General features: G+C 45.9%; 2 protein-coding genes across 10 annotated transcripts in view; one reads left to right on the forward strand and one right to left on the reverse strand.

Annotated features, from left to right (window-relative positions):
- EIF4E2 (eukaryotic translation initiation factor 4E family member 2) overlaps window positions 1-22,179 on the reverse strand; it is a 57,024-nt gene extending 34,845 nt beyond the window's left edge. For 2 of the 6 annotated variants that reach the window (XM_081956135.1, XM_081956134.1), the window contains exons 1-5: window positions 22,007-22,179; window positions 13,140-13,178; window positions 12,040-12,154; window positions 7,995-8,066; window positions 6,998-7,132 (exon numbers count right to left, since the gene is read on the reverse strand). In XM_081956135.1, coding sequence (XP_081812261.1) covers window positions 6,998-7,132; window positions 7,995-8,066; window positions 12,040-12,154; window positions 13,140-13,178; window positions 22,007-22,026 — 381 coding nt within the window. In that variant the 5' untranslated portion in view covers window positions 22,027-22,179. The remainder of the gene's footprint in view (window positions 1-6,997; window positions 7,133-7,994; window positions 8,067-12,039; window positions 12,155-13,139; window positions 13,179-22,006) is intronic. The other 4 variants (XM_081956139.1, XM_081956138.1, XM_081956136.1 and 1 more) reach the window with 3 other exon arrangements.
- The window catches only part of LOC309393643 (cytochrome P450 2J5-like), a 31,556-nt gene continuing 29,724 nt past the window's right edge, over window positions 21,590-23,421 (forward strand). The window contains exon 1 of one of the 4 annotated variants that reach the window (XM_081956088.1): window positions 21,590-21,658. In XM_081956088.1, coding sequence (XP_081812214.1) covers window positions 21,628-21,658 — 31 coding nt within the window. In that variant the 5' untranslated portion in view covers window positions 21,590-21,627. Of the gene's footprint in view, window positions 21,659-22,274; window positions 22,408-22,490; window positions 22,512-23,421 lie in introns of those variants that run through there. The other 3 variants (XM_081956089.1, XM_081956090.1, XM_081956091.1) reach the window with 3 other exon arrangements.

The raw sequence follows: 23,421 nt of genomic DNA on the forward strand, positions 1-23,421 counted from the left end.
AATTTTTTAAGATGTTGGATAGCCATTTGTCTGAAACGGTATAAGGTTTCCTGCCTAAGCAGGGGGTTGGACTAAAAGACCTCCAAGGTCCCTTCCAACTCTGTTACTCTATTCTATTCTATTCTATTCTATTCTATTCTATTCTATTCTATTCCATTCTGTTTTCTATTCTCTTCTATTCTATTCTATTCCATTCCATTCTGTATTCTATTCTATTCCATTCCATTCCATTCCACATGTTAGTACTGCTCTATAAAACCTTAAAGGCCACACTTGGAATACTGCATTCAGTTTTGGTCGCCACGATGTAGAAAAGATGTGGAGACTCTAGAAAGAGTGCAGAGAAGAGCAACAAAGAGGATGAGGGGACTGGAGACTAAAACATACAAAGAATGATGGCAAGAACTGCGCATGGCTCGTCTAGAGAAGAGAAGGACCAGGGGAGACATGATAGCAGTGTTCTAATATCTCAGGGGCTGCCACAAAAAAGAGGGAGTCAATCTGTTATCCAAAAGAACCTGAGGGCAGGACAAGAAGCAACGGTGGAAATTAATCAAGGAGAGAAGCAACTTAGAACGGAGGAGAAATTGTCTGATAGCAAGAACAATAAACCAGTGGAACGGCTTGCCTCCAGAAGTTGTGAATGCTCCAACACTGGAGATTTTAAAGAAAATGCTGGATAACCATTTGTCTGAAATGGTAGAGTTTCCTGCTTGTGGAGGGGGTTGGACTAAAAGACCTCCAAGGTCTCTTCCAACTGCGTTATTCCATTATTCTGAATCCCAATCAATTCCCAAAAGGAGGAAAAATGGGAGAAATCTAAAGAGTCCAGAAGGGATATACTGTATACTGAGCTCTCCAAAATGAAGAGAAAAATGAAACGTGACTAGGATACGGAAGGGGAGGCACATCATTAAAAAAAAAAACACACCTATAAATCTCCAGGAAGTGTAGAAATCCTACCAAGAAAGGTAAAGCTCTAAAAAAGCTGAGGCTTGCAAGGGATACAAAACCAATATAAAAGATTACTTTGGATATGTTCAGGATAAAAGACTGCGTAAATCCACTGCAAGGAGAAAAGGCAAATCGGTGAAAAGGAAAGAATTGCTTACATCTTATTTTATGTCTGCCTTCTCTCAGGAAGGAAATGTAGGAGAGGTGAGGAGAAGATAAGGGTTAATTTAAATGAACAGAACCAGATGGATTACAGAATACGGAAGGAAGGAATGCGCAGGACCACTTCTAATAAACTTTGAGCATTCCTGAAAGATGTAAAAGGTAATACATGCTAGTCATTCCTGACTCTAGGGGGCGGTGCTCCTCTCCGTTGCAAAGCCAAAGAGCCAGCGCTGTCCGAAGACGTTCTGCGTGGTCATGTGGCCGGCATGACTCAACGCTGTTCCCTTCCCACCAAAGATGGTTCCTATTTTTCTACTTGCATTTTTTACGTGCTTTCGAACTGCTAGGTTGGCAGAAGCTGGGACAAGTCACGGGAGCTCACTCCATTACACGGCGCTAGGGATTCAACCCCCCCGAATCCCTGGGTGCCATGCATGATAGCAATATCTCAGGGACTGCCACAAACAAGAGGGAGTCAAACTATTCTCCAAAGCATCTGAGGGCAGAACAAGAAGCAATGGGTGGAAACTAATCAAGGAGAGAAGCAGTTTAGAACTGAGGAGAAATTTCCTGACAGTTAAGAACATTTAATCAGTGGAAAAAGAAATTGCCTCCAGAAGTTGTGAATGCTCCAACACTGGATGTTTCTAAGAAGATGTTGGATAGCCCTCTGTCTGAAGTGGTGCAGGTCTTCCTGCCTAAGCAAGGGGTTGGACTAGAAGACCTCCAAAGTCCCTTCCAACTGTTATTCTATTGTATTTTGGGTGCTTGGCGGCTGGTTTACATTTATGAATAGTTGCAGTGTCTTGCCATCATGTGAGCATGTGAGATCCAATGGACAATAGTTTTTGGGTGGACTCTCTCCACTCAAGGGCCTGAAGTCCATCAAACCAACCGTCTGTCTATCTTTGTGGTTTTTCCACATCAACAGCCAACATAAGCGGAAGCAAATTCAGATTGTAACAGGCACCTTCGCCAAATGATCGGCTATGCCAACGTTTTCCTATCTTTTTGCTTGTAGAAAGAAGTCATGTTTTGAAAAGGTTTAGGAGCCACGAGGAGAGGGACACGAGGCTCCAAAGACACAAAAGGTGCTTCATTGAGTAATCTGCAGAGATAACCAAATGTCTCTTAGATAACAATCAAGCTCAGAGAGCATCAAGGTGTCTACTGTTCAATCCTGAGCATTCTAAAAAGGACATACATTCAGCAGCCGAAGCAGAGGAGGCATCGTGGGAATCAGGGTCAGCATCATGGCAACCTGAGAGCTTCGAGGGGGAAGAGGGAATGGAGGGAGAGAGAGAGAGAGAGAGAGAGAGAGAGAGAGGGAGGGAGGGAGGGAGGGAGGGGGAGGGAGGGAGGGAGGGAGGGAGGGAGGGAGGGAGGGAGGGAGAGAGAGAGAGAGAGAGAGAGAGAGAGAGAGAGAGAGAGAGAGAGAGAGAGAGGCGGAGCCTGGTGTCAGACCTGGAAGCCCTCTTTTACCTTTTGGACTTCAGGCCTGCTACATTTTCTACTGTGGGGAAATGGGAGGGTTTTTTTTCCCCCAGGGTGTGGGTGATACGTAGCCATAATAACATTCTTTCTCATAAAGTCAAGGTCAACTGGCTCTGCAGCTGCGATGAGGTGACTGGGAGGCATCTCCTGGTTTGGATGGTGCCTGATTGGACCATGGGATGGACATGAAGGGGCTTGAACTTTCGTTTGGGTGGTGAAAACCTGGAAGCTTTCAGATTCGGGTTTTCCCAGGAGTGCCAATTTGACATCTCCAATAAAATGGAACTTTGAGGAAACTCAAGCCTCTGAGTCTTCTTTCGTTGGGGGGGAGGGTCTTACTTGGAATCCTGACACCTGGGCCGTCCATCAGCCCTCAGATAGAGAGTCAACAGCCCCAGGTCTGGAGGTGGCTGATCAGGAAGAGGGGGAACAGCTGGATCCAGTGCCTGATGCGTGGATGTGCAGAAGGCAGAGGAGAGGAGAACAGTGGAAATCTATGGGCCGGTTCTTGGGATGGAAGAGCCACCACTGCTAGCGAAGCCCCACCCTAGCTCTGGGGATAAAAGGCAAGGGGTGGAGATGAATAGGCATGGCAGACAACTATTTATCTCCTGGCTGGAGATACTTGTTAGCCTGCGGTGAGAGAGAAACTTTTTGCCAAGGCTGTCGCCGCTTCTAATAAACGAATCTTTGAATTAAATACAGAGGGTTTGTCATATCTGGGGAGCTGGGTCAGAATACACCCACTGAGATTGTTGGGTTGTAAGTATAGGTCCTCGAGTTACGATCACAATTGAGCCCAAAATTCCTGTTGCTAAGTGTGAGTTTCTTAGGGTTTAAGCTTGTGAAATAGCCAGAAGAGTTTTGTGTCACAAACAGGATGTGAATTTTCAGGAGAGATTGATGTGATCAATTCAGCTTTCTCTGGTGTACAAAAAGACACAGTCAGTATCTGCCAGCTGTCCATAGGAGTCCTGCTGCCCTCTAGGGACCAAATCTTATTTGTGATTAAATCTTTAGAAGGTTGCCAGCTACACCTGTAAAGTATGGTAGGTAACCTTCTACTTCTATTGTCTAACGTGGCATTTCGGTGAATCAAACTGATTTGGCAAGATTCTTTCTTTCTTTCTTCTTTCTTTCTTTCTTTCTTTCTTTCTTCTTTCTTTTTCTTCTTCTTCCTTCTTTCTTTCTTCCTTCCTTCTTCTTTCTTCCTTCCTTCTTCCTTTCTTTTTTCTTTTCTTCTTTCTTTCTTCCTTCTTTCTTTCTTCCTTCTTCTTTCTTTCTTTTTCTTCTTCTTCCTTCTTTCTGTCTTTCTTCTTTCTTTCTTCTTTCTTTCTTTCCTTTCTTTCTTTCTTTTTCTTCCTTCCTTCCTTCCTTCCTTCCTTCCTTCCTTCCTTCCTTCCTTCCTTCCTTCTTCCTTCTCATCTTGCTGATTCAAACTCTCATCTCGCCTATAATACAAACTACCAACCTCGAATTAGAAGTTCGTTTAGTGACTGTTCAAAGTTACAATGGCATGGACAAAGGTGACTTAGGACCGTTTTTCATACTTACGACCTATTTATGAACTCATGTAATCAGAATTCGGACGTTTGGCAACTGCTTCGTATTTATGACCATCGCTGTGTCCCGGGGGGGGGTGTGTCGTGTGATCCCCTTTTACGACTTTCTGACGAGCAAAGTCAATGGGGAAGCCAGATTCACTGAACAACTGGGTTACTAACTTATCAACTGCAATGATTCACTTAACAACCGCAGGAAGAAAGGTTATAAAGCAGGAGGGGGGGAAAAATGTCTCACTTAACAACAGAATATTTGGGCTCCCTTGTGTAAGTCAAGAACTATCTGTACAGTATTTATGATTGTGTATCAAAATACATTAATATATATTTATATTTACATCAGGGGTGTCCAAACTTGGGAACTTTGACTTGTGGACTTCAACTCCCAGAATTCCCCAGCCAGCCATGCCGGCTGGGGAATTCTGGGAGTTGAAGTCCACAAGTCTTAAAGTTCCCAAGTTTGGACACCCCTGATTTACATCTACACAAGAGAAACCTGAATTGGTCAAACCAATCTCCTCTAAAAATTAAACATCATGCTTGCGACACATCAAAGGAAACAAAAGTTGTTGGACTACAGAACCTATCATGTCTGATGGGATCTGCATAGGGTGATTATATAAGCTAGGGCTGAGAGGTTGTGGAGTTGATCAACACAAAAGCACACATTGGCTGGGCTCGCCGCAGAAACATTTCTCTGTCAGCTAAAATAAAAATTTACAATTTAAATAAAAATGGTAACGCAACAAATAGAACTTGGATGAGAGCATGTTTTACTCATCAATTTAACATTCATTTATAAAATAAAATGGAGCATCTTGCACAGATAAAACTCCATAAGAACTACAGACAAAGGAAAAATACCGAAGAAGTACCTTTTAATAAAAATTAGTTTGTCTGAAAAGATGTTGCCAGACTCCTGATTATTATTATTATTATTATTATTATTATTATTATTATTTGCAGACTAATAGAATTCTTCTATAATCTCTGTAAGAAGAGAACCCCTTTTGCAATTAGAAGCAGGGTTAATTAGATAAGTTGGTCAGCTATGTAAGTTGGGTTAAAGGTAAAGGTTCCCCTCGCACATATGTACTAGTCGTTCCCGACTCTAGGGGGCGGTGCTCCTCTCCGTTGCAAAGCCAAAGAGCCAGCGCTGTCCGAAGACGTTCTGCGTGGTCATGTGGCCGGCATGACTCAACGCTGTTCCCTTCCCACCAAAGATGGTTCCTATTTTTCTACTTGCATTTTTTACGTGCTTTCGAACTGCTAGGTTGGCAGAAGCTGGGACAAGTCACGGGAGCTCACTCCATTACACGGTGCTAGGGATTTGAACCGCCGACCTTTCTGATCGACAAGCTCAGTGTCTTAGCCACTGAGCCACCTTAGGTTGGGTTATGTAGTGCTTTATATGTGAGAGCCAGTTTGGCTTTGTGGTTCAAACACTAGTGTAGAAACCAGGAGATGGTGAATATCTATGGAGATTCTCAGCCATCCATGTCATGGTTGTCCCAAAGGTCCTTTTGTCAAGAGGCAACTGGAGTTTCTGGTTTTTCTTTTGAAGACGTTTCACTTCTCATCCAAGAAGCTTCCTCTGCTCTGAGTGGATAGTTGGAAATGAAAGAATTGATACTCCTTGCAGACAGCTGGTCAGTTGCATGCTTTTTAGAGAGTCGTTGAGGCCACTTGGAGATTCGTCTGTGTCATCAGGGTCACCAGAGTGGTGCAAATGGGCGTCGGGCCTTCTTGGAACTGCTGAAAGGACTGTGTTGTCCTTTCCTCTAGATGATGTTGTGTCCTCCCCACTCCGCCCACTGTTGAGAGAGGGCTATTCAATTTGGAGATAGATGGCCTCTTTGACCCCTTTTTTCAAACCAGCGGTCCTCTCTGTCCAGAATGTGGACTTTGCTGTCTTCTATTCTCCACTATCCTGTCAAGAGCTGAAGAAGCTTCTTGGATGAGAAGAGAAACGTCTTCAAAGAAAAACAAAGAAAGTCCAGTTGCCACTTGGAGGATGCTGCAATGATGGTGTGTGTGAAAAATAGCCATACATTGCTTTTCCCCCCGTTGTTGTAACTTAGAATGGTCACCAAATTAATTGTTGTAAGTCGAGGACTGCCTGTATCATAAAAGGAGACTGTGAGATATAGGCAATCTGACACAGCCTGGGAATACAATATAGAAATTGTCTCCAGGGTCTGACTGTCCCTTCTAACCAGTAATGGCTCAACCGAGTCTCATCTTGGAAGAAAATGCTTTATAATTAGGGCTGGTATACAATAAGAGATGGAAGGGACCTTGGAGGTCTTCTAGTCCAACCCTATACCACTCCAAACAAATGGGCTATTCAACATCTTCTTAAAGACTTCCAGTGTTGGGGCATTCACAACTTCTGGAGGCAATTTCTTTTTCCACTGATTAAATGTTCTTAACTGTCAGGAAATTCCTCCTCAGTTCTAAGTTGCTTCTCTCCTTGATTAGTTTCCACCCATTGCTTCTTGTCCTACCCTCAGGTGCCTTGGAGAGTAGTTTGACTCCCTCTTCTTTGTGGCAACCCCTGAGATATTGGAAGACTGCTATCATGTCTCCCCTAGTCCTTCTTTCTATTAAACTAGACATACCCAGTTCCTGCAACCGTTCTTCATGTGTTTTAACCTCCAGTCCCCTAATCCTCTTGGTTGCTCTTCTCTGCACTCTTTCTAGAGTCTCCACATCTTTCCTACATCGTGGCGACCAAAACAACCACAGCATATCCCTTACTTTTTCTCTTGGTACGCCTATCCCACCCATTCGCCGGAACCCCCCGACCGAAATGCACTCACAGAGGCAAAGGTGCCGATTTGCTTGATGTTCTGTTCGTAACTCTGAGAGCTGGTGGGTCTCCCCGGTGTCCGTCTGGAGTACCAAAAGGTGTAGTTATACTGCAGAGGGTGCTCAGCCGGTCCGGGAACCGCAGCCTGCGGGATGAAATTCAAAACCTCATTTTTATCCTGACGCCTTTCTCTCGAGAGACATTTTGCAGCATTAGCAACCTGCCTGGCTCCTGCCCGCACGCAACAGTTTTAGCTTCATTTTCTTCCTGAAATTCCCCCTCTCTCTTAATAGCTTGAAACAGGCCATTAGTCTGCCAGAAATTGACTATACTTCAAGTCGGAGATTAGGGGCTTTGCTGGAGCTTCTCCAAATTGGCAAAGGACGGGGATTCCTGAGAGGTCTTTTGCGTTCTTTCAAAGTGGCTCGTTGCCCAGGGCCCATTCGCGAACTCTGCTTACACGCCTTTATGTGCCTCTGGTTGGAGGGGAACAGCTCTTAAATGAAAACAACCTTGCGAGGAGGCAACAAGAAATTTGTATCCCTGTCTTGGCATAGGGAACAGATGGAATTGAGTTGCTCTGACAAACCCCGCAGGTGTTGTTGTTTTTATTTAAAGCAAACCGTGGTTAACCACGCGGCTCGGTTTTTAGATTTCCTGAATAGCAACGTCGGAAGTACAACTCCCACCTAATAAAAGGGGAAATCACAAATAGGAATAGCACTTAAGATTTATATACCGCTTTGCAGTGCTTTTACAGCCCTCTCTAAGCGGTTGACGGAGTCAGCATACTGACCCCAACGATCTGGGTCCCCATTTTACCGACTTCGGAAGGATGGAAGGCTGAGCCAACCTTGAGCCAGTCAGGATCGAACTCCTGGCAGTGGGCAGAGTTAGCCTGCAATTGCACTTAAGACTTATATACCGCTTCATAGTGCTTCACAGCCCTAAGCGGTTTATGGAATCAGCATACTGACCCCAACGATCTGGGTCCCCATTTTACCGACCTTGAAAGGATGGAAGGCTGAGTTAAGCTTGAGCTGGTCAGGGCTGAACTTCTGGCAGTGAACAGAGTCACCCTGCAATAGCAATAGGACTTAGACTTATATACCGCTTCCCGGTGCTTTTACAGCTCTCTCTAAGCAGTTTACGGAATCAGCCTCTCGTCCCCAACAATCTGGGTCCTCATTTTACCGACCTCAGAAGAATAGGAAGGCTGAGTCAACCTTAAGCCAGTCAGGATCGAACTCCTGACAGTGGGCAGAGCTTGCCATGCTGCCTTCTAACCACTGCACCACCACGGCTCAAGATCTGTTTTAAATTCTTTTCCAAAGCGTAGTAAGGTAAAGGTAAAGGTTCCACTCACACATATGTGCTAGTGGTTCCTGACTCTAGGGGGAGGTAGTCATCTCCATTTAAGATTTCTCTCACAGCCAAGGTTTCTGCTCCTCCTGTTCTACTTTCTCTAATTTGGGGGTGGACATACAGTATGCTCCCCTCCCTCCACTATCTGTAGTTCTTGACTTACGACCACAATTGAGCCCAAACTTTTCCGTTGCTACACAAGACAGTTGTTCAGTGAGTTTGGGCCCATTTCGTGACCCTTCTTGCCAGAGTTGTTAAGTGAATCATTGCAGTTGTTAAGTGAGTTAACACAGTTGTTAAGTGAATCTGGCTTCCCCGTTGACTTTGCTGGTGAGAAAGATCGTAAAAGGGGATCACATGATCCCTGCAGAGTAAGAGTAAGGTTCTACATTTAGGCAAGAGAAACGAAATGCACAGGTACGCTATAGATGGTACCTTCCCCAATAGTAGTAACTGTGAGAGGGATCTTGGAGTCCTAGTGGACAACCATTTAAAGAGGAGCCAGCTGTGTGCAGCAGCTGCCAAAAAAAGCCAACACAGTTCTAGGCTGCATCAACAGAGGGATAGAATCAAGATCACGTGAAGTCTTAATACCACTTTATGATGCCTTGTAAGGCCACACTTGGAATACTGCATTCAGTTCTGGTTGCCACGATGTAAAAAAGATGTGGAGACTCTAGAAAGAGTGCAGAGAAGAGCAACAAAGAGGATTAGGGGACTGGAGACTAAAACATATGAAGAACGGTTGCAGGAACTGGGTATGTCTAGCTTAAGAGAAAGAAGGACTAGGGGAGACACGATAGCAGTGTTCCAATATCTCAGGGGTTGCCACAAAGAAGAGGGAGTCAAGCTATTCTCCAAGGCACCTGAGGGCAGAACAAGAAGCAATGGGTGGAAACTAATCAAGGAGAGAAGCATCTTAGACCCGAGGAGAAACTTCCTGACAGTTAGAACAATTAATCAGTGGAACAGAAATTGCCTCCAGAAGTTGTGAATGCCCCAAAACTGGAAGTCTTTCAGAAGATGTTGGATAGCCATTTGTCTGAAGTGGTGTAAGGTTTCCTGCCTAGGCAGGGGGTTGGACTAGAAGACCTCCAAGGTCCCTTCCAACTCTGCTATTGTATTGTATTGCACTCTGCAGCCGTCATAAATACATGTCAGTTGACAAGTTGTGATCGCAGGGATCAGGGGGATCCCAAAGGTGCTTTTTCAAAAGGCGTCTGGGTTTTGTTTTTCCTTGAAGACGTTTCGCCTCTCATCCACTTCAGAACTGAAGAAGCTTCTTGGATGCGAAGCGAAACGCCTTCAACGAAAAACAAAGGAATTCCAGTTTGCCTTTTGAGAAAGTTCCTTTAGGACAACCAGGACTTGGATGACTGAGAATCTCCATAGACATTGGTCAGGGGAATGTTGCAACGGTCGTTAAGTATGAAAAACGCTCATTTTTCAGTGCCACTGTAACTTTGAAGGGCTAAATGAAGGGCTGTAAGTCCCCGATATCATGTGACCAAATTTCAGACGCTTGGCAATGGACTCGTATTTATGACGGCCCCAGCGTCAGGTGACCACTTTTTGCAGTCTCCTGCCAAGCAAAGTCAATGGGGAAACCAGATTCACTTAACAACCTCTTTCCTACCTTAACAGCGGCAGTGATTTCTTTTGCAACTGTGGCAAGAAAGGTCATAAAAAATGGGGGCAAAACTTGCTTAACAACCATCTCACTTTGGAACAGAAACGTTGGGCTCAAACATAATTGTAAGCTGAGGACTCCCTGTATTTTGCCCACAGTTGATGCAGACCAGTGGTGGGATTCAATTTTTTTTTTTACTACTGGTTCTGTGGGTGTGGTGCGGCTTGGTGGGCGTGGCAGGGGAAGGATACTGCAAAATCTCCATTCCCAGGAGAAGAATACTGCAAAATCTGCATTCCCAGGGGGAGGATACTGCAAAATCTGCATTCCCAGGGGAAGAATACTGCAAAATCTGCACTCCCAGGGGGAGGATACTGCAAAATCTGCATTCCCAGGGGAAGAATACTGCAAAATCTCCATTTCCACCCCACTCCAGGGGAAGAATACTGCAAAATCTCCATTCCCAGGGGAAGGATGCTGCAAAATCTCCATTCCCAGGGGGAGGATACTGCAAAATCTGCATTCCCAGGGGAAGAATACTGCAAAATCTCCATTCCCAGGGGAAGGATGCTGCAAAATCTCCATTCCCAGGGGGAGGATACTGCAAAATCTGCATTCCCAGGGGAAGAATACTGCAAAATCTCCATTCCCAGGGGAAGGATGCTGCAAAATCTCCATTCCCAGGGGGAGGATACTGCAAAATCTGCATTCCCAGGGGAAGGATACTGCAAAATCTCCATTTCCACCCCACTCCAGGGGAAGAATACTGCAAAATCTCCATTCCCAGGGGAAGGATGCTGCAAAATCTCCATTCCCAGGGGGAGGATACTGCAAAATCTGCATTCCCAGGGGAAGAATACTGCAAAATCTGCATTCCCAGGGGGAGGATGCTGCAAAATCTGCATTCCCAGGGGGAGGATACTGCAAAATCTGCATTCCCAGGGGAAGAATACTGCAAAATCTGCATTCCCAGGGGGAGGATACTGCAAAATCTGCATTCCCAGGGGGAGGATACTGCAAAATCTGCATTCCCAGGGGAAGGATACTGCAAAATCTGCATTCCCAGGGGAAGGATACTGCAAAATCTCCATTTCCACCCCACTCCAGGGGAAGAATACTGCAAAATCTCCATTCCCAGGGGAAGGATGCTGCAAAATCTCCATTCCCAGGGGAAGAATACTGCAAAATCTCCATTCCCAGGGGAAGAATACTGCAAAATCTGCATTCCCAGGGGAAGGATACTGCAAAATCTCCATTTCCACCCCACTCCAGGGGAAGAATACTGCAAAATCTCCATTCCCAGGGGAAGGATGCTGCAAAATCTCCATTCCCAGGGGAAGAATACTGCAAAATCTGCATTCCCAGGGGAAGAATACTGCAAAATCTGCATTCCCAAGGGGAAGGATACTGCAAAATCTCCATTCCCTTCCCACTCCAGGGGAAGGATACTGTAAAATCTCCATTCCCACCCCACTCCAGGGAAAGTATACTGCAAAATCTCCATTCCCAGGGGCAGGATACTGCAAAATCTCCATTCCCAGGGGAAGAAGACAGTAAAATCTCCATTCCCTCCCCACTTCAGTGGAAGGATACTGTAAAATCTCCATTCCCACCCCACTCCAGGGGAAGGATATTGCAAAATCTCCATTCCTTTCCGCATTCCAGGGGAAGGATACTGCAAAATCCCCATTTCCTCCCAATCAACTGGGACTCAGGAGGCAGAGAATAGATGGGGGCGGGGCCAGCCAGAGGTGGTATTTGCCGGTTCTCCAAACTACTCAAAATTTCCACTACCGATTCACGAGAACCAGTCAGAACCGGCTGAATACCCACCTCTGATGCAGGCCCTTCTAACCTTTCGCTGAACCTTCTGCAAATCTATCAGACTACGATCCGGGAGCTGGTTAGAAGGGCTGAGGGTTGCGATTCCCACTGATTTGGGGGAGCACCAGTTTGGGTAAGAAGGATCACCTCCTGAGCACTGTAACCCACACTGAAAACCACTGGAGTGGGTGCCCTGATCTAGTCTCTAGACTAGAGAAAAGGCAGGGACCTACCTTCCTCTTGGTGCTGTTTTGGGATTTGTCCTTATCATTTTTTTCCTTCTCACCATCTTTCTGTGTGCTGTTCTCTTCATTCTGGTCATGATCGCCACTGTCGTCATCCTTCAAACTAGCAAAAGAGAAGGGAAAAGAAAAGGAAGGGGGAAAAAAAGTAGCTTGAAAGAGAGAAGTCCTGCTTCTGCTTCGAGGTTGGGGGGAAAAATGCAGCCTTTGTGACTTTGAGTTCAGATCAGGGATGGTTGAATAAGCTACCCAGTGTCACTTGTTTGGCAAAAAAAAAAATCGAATAAATATGTGTGTTCCGGCGATACACGGAGTCGAAGCCAAAAATAATAATTTTGTCTGATGGCCTCAGATTTTTTTTAAAAAAAACCAGGATTCCTGAGTAAGAGGGAAAGCACCAAGTCCTGTTTCTCCTTCAAACCTCTTGGTCAAATTATTTCCAATGCCACTGCGGGGAGAAACTGCGGACGTTCTCTTCTCAAGGCAGAGAGAGTAAAGTTCACAAGCCTCTAAGCCAGGGAGTCTCCAAACTTGGCAGCTTTAAGACTTGTGGACTCCAACTCCCAGAATTCCCCAGGGGAATTCTGGGAGTTGAAATCCACAAGTCTTAAAGCTGCCAAGTTTGGAGACCCCCTGCTCTAAGTAATAATTTAGCGATCTGTCTCAACTTTACCCAAGCTTTTTTATTTATCTCTAAGTGCGGAAGAGAGAGATGAATGTGAAGGATACAATCGTGGTTGAGGCTTATTTTTTGAGAAATCTTTTTCCTTGGACCAAGCCGAATGGTTTCTCTCCCCTGGTTATATCAAGCAGCATTTTTAGTTTCTCCAAGGCAAGAAAATACCCATCACCGTGAAGGAAGAGGTGGAAGGGAGAGGAAGGAGAGATTATTTTAGCATAATTCCCATTTTTTTAAAAAAATAATAATTATAAGCGTGGGCCAAGGCATTCCTTGCAAGATGTTAATTTCACACAGGTGACAATTACATGCCCGACTGGGAAGTCCGGTGGAGTGAAGGGGGGGGGGAACAGCTCTACTCAGTGGATTCTCTACTCAGTGAAAGCTTTTTTCACTGACCTTCGTAACTTACCTAACAGGACTTTGAGAATGACAAGGGGGACTATATGTCCTGTATTGAGAAAAACAAGAAGAGTGAATGACAATAACAACTTCCGTCCAAGAAGAGCTTGTTCACAGTCACTGTCCGAGAGTTACACTAATTTATTCCCACAATCCTAACAAGTGGAGTTAAACTTAGAGATTGGCCTTCATTGAGAGACAAAATATTCCATCTAAGCCTCTCCCCCCCCCCCCCACACCACCACCAACTCTTCTTCACATGACTCTTATGGCTGGACTGGAGAATGCAAACTGGGCTAGCTGCTGATTATAAAGTATTAAGATAATGATTAAGTTAATACAATACAATAATACAATAGCAGAGTTGGAAGGGACCTTGGAGGTCTTCTAGTCCAACCCCTTGCCTAGGCAGGAAACCCTATACCTTTTCAGACAAATGGCTATCCAACATCTTCTTAAAGACTTCCAGTGTTGGGGCATTCACAACTTCTGGAGGCAACTTCTGTTCCACTGATTAATTGTTCTAACTGTCAGGAAATTCCTCCTCAGTTCTAGGTTGCTTCTCTCCTTGATTAGTTTCCACCCATTGCTTCTTGTTCTACTCTCAGGTGCCTTGGAGAACAGTTTGACTCCCTCTTCTTTGTGGCAACCCCTGAGATATTGGAAGACTGCTATCATATCTCCCCTAGTCCTTCTTTCTCTTAAGCTAAAGTTAGAAGGTATTTTTAAAAAAATCAACAAGTTTCTCCTTTTATCTAAAACAGGGGTCTCCAACCTTGGCAACTTTAAGAGTTGTGGACTTCAACTCCCAGAGTTCCTCAGCCAGCTTTGCTTATGGCAGGGGTGTCCAAACTTGGGAACTTTAAGACTTGTGGACTTCAACTCCCAGAATTCCCCAGCCAGCTAGTCTTAAAGTTCCCAAGTTTGGACACCCCTGGCTTATGGACTTCAACTCCCAGAGTTCCTCAGCCAGCAAAGCTGGGAGTTGAAGTCCACAACTCTTAAAAGTTGCCACGGTTGGAGACCCCTGATCTAAAACACAGGAACGAAGAGGGCAGCTGTTACAGGTAATCCTCAATTTACAGCCGTTGGTTTAGTGACGTTCCAAGTTAAAATAGCACTGAAAAAAGTGCTGTATGGTCTTTCCTCCTACTTATGACCATTGCAGCATCCCCAGGATGAAGGGATCAAAATTCCATCGCTTGGCCATTGGCTTAGGACGTCTGCAGCGTCCCGGGGTTATGCGATCCCTTTTTGCGACCTTCTGACAAGCCAAGTCAACGGGGAAGGCAGAGTCACTTAACAACTGTGTGACTAACTTCGCAACGGCAGTGAGTCACTTAACAGCTTTGGCAAGAAAGGTGGTAAAATGGGGCAAAAGTCCTTTCACTGCCTTGCTTAGCAAGGGAAATGTTGGGCTCCGTTGTGGTCGCAAGTCGAGGACTAGCACCCAATTCCTAAAAGGCAGGCTGCTGGAGATCGCGCTTCCAATGAAGATACAATAATACAATACAATAGTAGAGTTGGAAGGGACCTTGGAGGTCTTCTAGTCCAACCCCCTGCCTAGGCAGGAAACCCTATACCATTTCAGACAGATGGCTATCCAACATCTTCTTAAAGACTTCCAGTGTTGGGGCATTCACAACTTCTGGAGGCAATTTCTGTTCCACTGATTCATTGTTCTAACTCTCAGGAAGTTTCTCCTCAGTTCTAAGTTGCTTCTCTCCTTGATTAGTTTCCACCCATTGCTTCTTGTTCTACCCTCAGGTACTTTGGAGAATAGCTTGACTCCCTCTTTTTTGTGGCAACCCCTGAGATATTGAAACACTGCTATCATGTCTCCCCTAGTCCTTCTTTCTCTTAAGCTAAACATACCCAGTTCCTGCAACCGTTCTTCGTATGTTTTAGTCTCCAGTCCCCTAATCCTCTTTGTTGCTCTTCTCTGCACTCTTTCTAGAGTCTCCACATCTTTTCTACATCGTGGCGACCAGAACTGAATGCAGTATTCCAAGTGTGGCCTCACCAAGGCATTATAAAGTGGTATTAACACTTCACGTGATCTTGATTCTCTCCCTCTGTTGATGCAGCCCAGAACTGTGTTGGCTTTTTTGGCAGCTGCTGCACACTGCTGGCTCATATTTAAATGGTTGTCCACTAGGACTCCAAGATCCCTTTCACAGTTACTACTACTGAGCAAGGTACCACCTATACTGTACCTGTGCATTCCATTTTTGTTGCCTATATGTAGAACCTTACTCTTTTCACCATTGAATTTCATTTTATTAGATAGTGCCCCATGTTCAAGTTTGTCAAGATCCTTCTGTATCTTAAGACTGTCTTCTGGAGTGTTGGCTATTCCTGCCAGCTTGGTGTCATCTGCAAATTTGATGAGTTCCCCATTTATTCCCTCATCCAAATCATTGATGAAGATGTTGAAGAGTCCTGGGCCCAAAACAGAGCCTTGGGGTACTCCACTGCATACTTCCCTCCATGTAGATGCAGTTCCATTGAGGACTACACGTTGAGTGCGGTTGGTCAGCCAGTTACGAATCCTTAATTCGAATATAGGAGAAAGAGGGATCTTTCTCCTATATTCAGCCTCCATAATCAGCTACTACTTTAAGCCTTAAAGCCCAGACCAGCCTGTTAGGGCTGTGAAATCTTTTGCATCTGATTCCAGAGAGGTGCTTTGAAAGCTTGGCAGCCCAGAATCAGCACTTGTCACAATATTTCACAGAATACACAAATACTTTGTGTATTCGAAGATCACAGGGCACCTGCAAAGGTCAGCCACATAACACACCTGCTCTAAAGAGAGTTACTAAGTTGGCAGCACTCATGTTGTTCAAAGCGTAGCAAAGACAAAGAATCTAAGTGTTCCCCCTCCAAAGTATATAGGCTGTGCTTTATGTTATTTTATTTTTCAGATGAACTGAGTGTTAATCCTTTGGTCCTGACAGGGACTGATTGATCGGTTGTCACTCAAGCCTCACATCATGGGCTGAGGGGAAAAAGGACTGGCCCAAAGCCAGCCAGCCGGCTTTCATGCCTAAGGCAGGATTAGAACTTGCAGCTTAGTGGTTTCTAGCCAGGTGCCTTAGTAGCTCTCAAGTATAAAGCTCTACATAGCCTTACTGTATATGTACCACTTACATAGTTGCCTAATTTATGTAGAAAACACCCCCATTATTTTAAGTTTAGTTACACATTCCTTTGTCTATCTTCTTTGGGGATATTTTATGTTAAAAATGCCAAATTTGTCTGTATATTATAAAAACAAAAACAAAAGAGCATCGTCAACAACTCCACGTCCCCAATATTTAAGGCCACGCTCAATTTCATCTCATTCCCATCAGCAAGTCCATAAATATCCGGTTCTGCTTAACAGAGACGATGGGCACTGTAGTCCAAAATAGCCGGAGGACTTCAGCATGGGAAATTTAATTTAAAGCAGCATGTACTTGAAAGTATATGAATCCATTCCCAAGCAGGTTCCTTCTTTAAGTGGTAAATCTGAATTTATCTGAACAAGCCAACATTAAAAAAAATTCTCTAATCTCTCAATTTAGATAGCAATAATACATTAGGGTTATGAAATTAAGAATGAAAAAGCTTGACAACTGGAAGACGTATCAAATAAATATTTGTTGTGGCAGTTAAAGCAACTCCGAAATCTTTCTATCCAAACTTGGCAACTTTAAGACTTGTGGACTTCAACTCCCAGAATTCTCCAGCCAGCAGAGCTGGGAGTTGAAGTCTACAAGTCTTAAAGTTGCCAAGTTTGAAGACCTCTGCTTTCCATCAACATTAGGGCTGTTGAATATTTTGCCTGGCATATACTTTGCCAGGAAAAAAAAGAAAAGAAAACTCCCTTCAGACTTAAGTCAATTGGGGGTAATAGAAAGGACTCTAAAATAGGGCAACACCTGCAAAGAATACCTAGTTGGCCTAATTATTATGTGGAAGTTGCAGTTTCAACCGGCAGAGCTAAAGAAAATCTCTTTGATGCACAATAGTTAAGAAGAAAAGATTCCTTGCCATCTGTTACCCCTTAAGGCAGGGGTGTCAAAACTCGATTTCATTGAAGGCTGCATGATGGGCGTGGTAAGGGGTGGGTGTGGCCATGGCAGTCATGGCACGGGATATGTGTGTGTGGGGAGGGGGCACCTGTGGTGGCCAACTGCTAAGGCAGGACTTCCCTCAGATCCTCACTCATGGTCATTATAATCTCCTTCCTTCCTCTTCTTTTTCCTTCCCTCTTCATTCTCCTTTCTTCTCTTCTTTTTCTTTCCCTCTTCCTTCTCCTTCATTCCTTCTCTTCTTTTTCCCTCCCTCTTCATTTTCCTTTCTCCTTCCTTCCTTCTCTTCTTTTTCCTTCCCTTCCTTCTCCTTTATTCCTTCCTTTTCTTTTTCTTTCCCTCTTCATTCTCCTTTCTCCCTTCCTTCTCTTTTTCCTTCCCACATTTTCCTTTCTTTTATTCTTTCCTTCTTTTTCCTTCCCTCTTCCTTCTCCTTTCTCCTTTGTTCCTTCCTTCTCCTTCCTTCTTCCTTCCCCTTCTTTTTCCTTCCTTGCTCTCTTCCCATCTTCTTCGTCTTCCCTCTTTCCCTTTCTCCCTTTCCTGTCCCTGCTTGTATGCTGGAATGCAAAAAGGGAAAACAGTTCTCCATTTGTTTTGTTTTTAGTTTGTATTGCATGCCCTTTGCCAGCAAAAATAGGGTGCAAAGGGGGGGGGCACGCGCAGCCCCCCATGCCCCATTTTTGCTGGCAGAGGCACCATGGGACGGTCCTTTACTGTTTCCAGACTGGCCCCATGGGCCAGATCTAAGCACCCTGTGGGCCGAATCCGCCCCCCCCCTTTGAGTTTCACACCCCAGCCTTAAGGTATTTAACAAGGACTTGGAAGAAAGGAGCTGGGTTAACGCCAGCCAACATAAATATTGTAAATTAAGCCTGACCATTTCTCTCTTATTTTATAGCCTGGCTTGGCTTTAGCTCTTTTGCATCCCCTGAAACAGGTGGTCCTCGACTGTTCGCTTAGTGACCATTTGAAGTTACAACGGCACTGAAGAAAGTGACTTATGGCAGTTTTTCACATTTACGGCCGTTGTAGCATCCCCATGGTCACATGATTTACATTTGGATGCTCAACAACTGGTTCACATTTATGATGGTTGCAGGGTCCCGTGTGTGTGTGTGTGTGTGTGTGTGTGTGTGTGTGTGTGTGTGTGTGTGTGTGTGATGTGATCCCCTTTTACAACCTTCTGACAAGCAAAGTTAATGGAGAAGCCAGATTCACTTAACAACCGTGTTACTAATTTAAAAAAAACTGCAGTGCTTCACTTAGCAAACGTGGCAAGAAAAGTCGTAAAACGGGGAAAAAGAACCCACTTAACAAATTTCTCACTTAGCCACATCAATTTTGGGTTCAATTATGGTTGTAAGTCGAGGACTACCTGTACTTCAGGGGTGTCCAAACTTGGGAACTTTAAGACTTGTGGCCTTCAACTCCCAGAATTCCCCAGCCAGCATGGCTGGCTGGGGAATTCTGGGAGTTGAAGTCCATAAGTCTTAAAGTTCCCAAGTTTGGACACCCCTGCTATACTTGGTCCTCGGCTGACCTCAAAAGGCCTTGGAAAGGAGACCACTAGGAAAACAGCAGAGCTGTCTCCAAGGTGTTTTTTCAAAAGGCAAGTGGACTATGTTTTTCCTCGAGGAAGAAGCAGTAGTAGGCGTTTCTCTTCTCATCCAAGAAGCTTCATCTGGGTGGGGGTGGGAGGAGTGGGAGGATTATGAAGCTTCTTGGACGAGAAGTCAAATGTCTTCTCCTCCTTCAAGGAAACACATTAACCCAGTTGCCTTTTAACAGAATGCCAAAGTTGGAAGGGACCTTAAAGGTCTTCTAGTCCAACCCCCAGCTCGAGCAGGAGAGCCTTCACCGTTTGAGACAAATGGTTGTCCAGTCTCTTCTTTAAAAACCTCCAGTGTTGGAGCACCCACAGCTTCCGGAGGCGAGTCATTTTGAAAAAAAGCAACCTTTGAGAGGAGCATGATTTTGGATGTCTGAGAATCTCCACGGACAGCAGGGCTGTAGATTGACCCCAAACCAGTGTGAAATCTAAAAAATTTGCCTACCGGTTCTGTGGGTGTGTGGCTTGGTGGGGATTGTGTAACTGGGTGGGCATGGCTATGTAGTCATGTGACTGGGGGCTCAAAAGACAGAAAATCACTTTAACAATGTCCTGCTGGAGCTGGGGGTTGGACTAGATGACCTCCAGGTCAGTGGTAAAATTCATTTTTTTTTACTACAGGTTCTGTGGGCGTGGCTTGGTGGGCGTGGCATGGCTTGGTGGGCGTGGCAGGGGAAGGATACTGTGAAATCTCCATTCCCTCCCCATTCTGAGGCCAACCAGAGGTGGCATTTGCCTGTTCTCTAAACTACTCAAATTTTCCACTACCGGTTCTCCAGAACCTGTTGGATTTCACCCTTGCCCAAGACCCTCTTTATGGCCAAGAAAATGACAGGAAGGTCCTTGAAGGGAGCTCTTGAAGGCTGCTCAGGGGCAGGAAGGAGCTGCAGAGATCCAGGACTTGAACCCAGGCCTTCTGGCAACACTCCCTGCCTAAATGGTTTGGGTCCAGGTGATTTGAGGGACCGTCTCTTGCCGGTCACATCTACCCGACCCACCAGAGCTGGGAGGCAGGGAATGCTGCAGGTCCTATCCCCGAAGGAGATACACCTGGTGGGACCTTGAGGAAGGGCCTTCTCCGTGGTGGCTCCCTGTCTCCGGAGCATCATCTTCCCGGAGATTAGAACGGTCCCCACTCTAATACTCTTCCGGAAGGCGCTGAAGACCTGGTTCTGCCAGTGGGCCTGGGGAACCCAGAGCAGGATGAAGTCCACTCAATGCCTCGTGTGATCTGCTGTCGCTGGGGCAGGAGGTGATTGTATGACATTTATTTATTTGATTGTTTTATTAGTTTTACTGTTTTTAGATGTGGCTTTTTAAAATATTCTGTGAGTTGCCATGGGCGAATAGGCGGCAATATAAATGTAATGATTAAAAAGAAATAAATTAAAGCTGCCCCAGGCTTGAGAAAATTGACGCCTGCAGACCCTCTGGCAGCTGTCCACCTCTGGGGACTCCAAGGCTGCCATGAGCCCCATATGCCTGTGACCAGCCACAGTCACAGTCCTTGACTTACAACAGTTTGCTTAGAGACCGTTTGAACTTACAACGGCGCTGAAAAAAGCGACCGATGACTATTCTTCACACTTATAACCGTTGCAGCATTCCCCCACCGTCGTGCGATTTACATTTTGGATGCTTGACAACGGACTCACGTTTATGAGGGTTGCAGTGTCCCAGGGTAGAAATAGTCCTCGACGTACGACCCCAATTGAGCGCAAAATTTCTGTTGTTAAGTGAGACGTTGCCCCATTGTATGACCTTTCTTGCTGCAGTTGTTAAGTGAATCACAGCCGTTAAGTTAGCAGCAGGGTTGTTAAGTGAATCTGGCTTCCCCCTTGTCGTAGCTTGTCAAAAGGTTGCAAAGGGGGGGAATCCCGTGACTTTGAGAGACAGGAACGGCCATAAATATGAGTCAATTGCCAAGCATCTGAATTTTGATGGGGAGGCCACAAAGGTCATAACTGTGAAAAATGGACGTAGGTCCCTTATTTCAGTGACGTTGTGACTTTGAATGGTCACTAAGTGAACCGTTGTAAGTTGAGGACTACCTGTATTATGATCCTTCCGACAAGCAAAGCCAGATTCCAGTTAACAACCGTGTGACAAACGCAACAATTGCAGCCATTCACTTAACAACTGTGGCAAGAAAAGTCGTACAATGGGCATTTCTTACAAAAAATGTCTCACTTAGCAACATATATTTTGGGCTCCATTGTGGTCGTAAGTTGAGGATTCCCTGTATGTCCATGGAAAAAGTCAAGGCTGTCTTCAGCCATCAGCAATGAGAGAGAAGACACCCCCCCCCCCCCGGCTGCCTTTCCTTGGGGTGAGTGCCCCACTAGGATTTCCTGCTGGTGTCCCTTTCAAGGGCTCCTGGAGAGGAGCTATGATCCATCATCCCCTGCCTGGGACAGGTCTGGCTCTTTGGCCTCCATACAGTAAGTCCTCAACTTACATCAGTTCCTTTAACGACCGTTCAAAGTTACAACAGCACTGAAAAAAGGTGACTTAGGACCAATTTTTCACACTTACAACCACTTTTTCACACTTACGACCTTTGCAGCATCCCCACGGTCATGTGATCAGAATTCAGGTGCTTGGCAAGTGCTCCCTACTTTACAACCGTTGTCATCATCATATTTATGACACGTGTCACGTGTGACCTTCTGCCAAGCAAAGTCAAGGGGGGGGAGGGGGGAGGAGCCAGATTCACTTAACAGCCCGGTGACTAACTTACTAACGGTGATGATTCACTTAACAACCGTGGCAAAAAAAGGTTGTAGCACAAGGCAAGGCCCATTGGACAAATGTCTCCCTCAACAACAGAAATTTGGGGACGTAAGTCGAGGAATACCTGTACCCTCCCCCACATTTCGTTAACAGCTGCTTTGACATTCCTGCCTGGCTTCGGGATTTTACTTATGACAATGAGGACTAGAACCTTGGCTCTGGCTTGAGGAAGCCGAAGCCTGTCAGCGGCTCCAGCGGCGGTCCTCGAAAAAAAGGGTTTTAGCGTTTTTGGGAGGCCGGGGGTATTTCGGTGAACCCCGCTTTCCCCTCCCCCCCCCGCTCTGGGGACCAACTGCGCACGCGCAGTGCCCCCCCCCGCCTCCGACCGGGAGGCCGACGCGACAACCTCCCCCGCGGCCCTGTCCCGCAATGCCGCGGCGGTCCCGATTCACTCACGCGTCGAATTTGTTGTTCATCCTCCTCGCTCCGTCACTCGAAGCCGCTTCGCTTCCCCTCAGCCGCACGACTTCCGTTCAGCGGCCTGCCTCTCTTCCATTCGCCATCCTCCCCCTCCCCACTTCCGGCCCGGCGGAACCTTTGTCCTTAAGGCGGCGGGTTCTGCCCGGCCTGAGGAAAGCGGTACCACTCCGGCTTACTGCTAAAGACTTTCTTGACTGCGGCACTCTATGATGATTTCCTTCTACCTCTCGTCGTCCCTATGGCTGTGAAGTCTCGTAGAGCAGAGAAATAAGAGGAGCCGCCTCCTTTGAGCGGACAGGCTGTTTCCGGGCTCGCGTTTTTTCAAAATCTGAGAACCGCCCATAGGAATCACGGCAACGCGCAACTCTTTAAACCAGGTTTTGCGCTACGTGGGAAGGGCTGGGAACCTGAAAGGCTTAAGTGTGTCTTCAGAAGTTGCAGGCTTTCAAAAAGAGGCTGGATGGCCATTTGTCTTGAAATGGTATAGGATCTACTGTTCGAGCAGGGGGCTAGACTAGATGACCTCCGAGATCCCTTCGAACTCTGTGATCCTATATTCTACGTGGCTCAGACAGCTAACCTGTCCTTGCGGGCATTGGACCACACGCCCAGTTAATCTGGTCCCTGAATTAGACTATAGATAGAACATTAAACATCAGAGTTGGAAGGGACCTTGGAGGTCTTCTAGTCCAACCCCTGAATTAACTCACCTTCTGAGCACAGAATGAGCACGGGATGCGGTGGCTAAGACGCTGATCTTGTCAATCAGAAAGGTCGCCAGTTCGGCGGTTCAAATCCTTAGCGCCGCGTAATGGAGTGAGCTCCTGTTACTTATCCCAGCTTCTGCCAACCTAGCAGTTCAAAAGCACGTAAAAAATGCAAGTAGAAAAACAGGAACCACCTTTGGTGGGAAGGGAACAGCGTTCCGTGCGCCTTTGGTGTTGAGTCATGCCGGCCACAGGACCACGGAGACGTCTTCGGACAGCGCTGGCTCTTCGGCTTTGAAACAGAGATGAGCACCGCCACCTAGAGTTGGGAACGACTAGCACATATGTGCAAGGGGAACCGTTACCTTTAAGTTTACCTGAGCAAACAGAATACAGTTGAGGATAACCAGAGGAGCAGAATTCACACAAGAGAGTAACCAAGCGTAGCATGTTGTACAAAGGCACCCGCTAGTTGGATTCTTGGTGTTCTTCCTGCAGATGTTTTGATATTTGCGGGCTGGATAGCATCACTGGCGCATCTTTGGGACATTTGACGGGGCTTTCCCTGAGGGGCTTAGAAAATAAATACAAATAAAGCTTTCTTGCTGGCAGATACTGGTAGTCCTTGACGTACGACCACAACAGAGCCCCTGATTTCTGTTAAGTGAAACGTTTGTCAAAGAG

Source organism: Natrix helvetica, assembly GCF_964273705.1.
Source record: "Natrix helvetica genome assembly, chromosome: 5".
NCBI lineage: Eukaryota > Metazoa > Chordata > Lepidosauria > Squamata > Natricidae > Natrix > Natrix helvetica.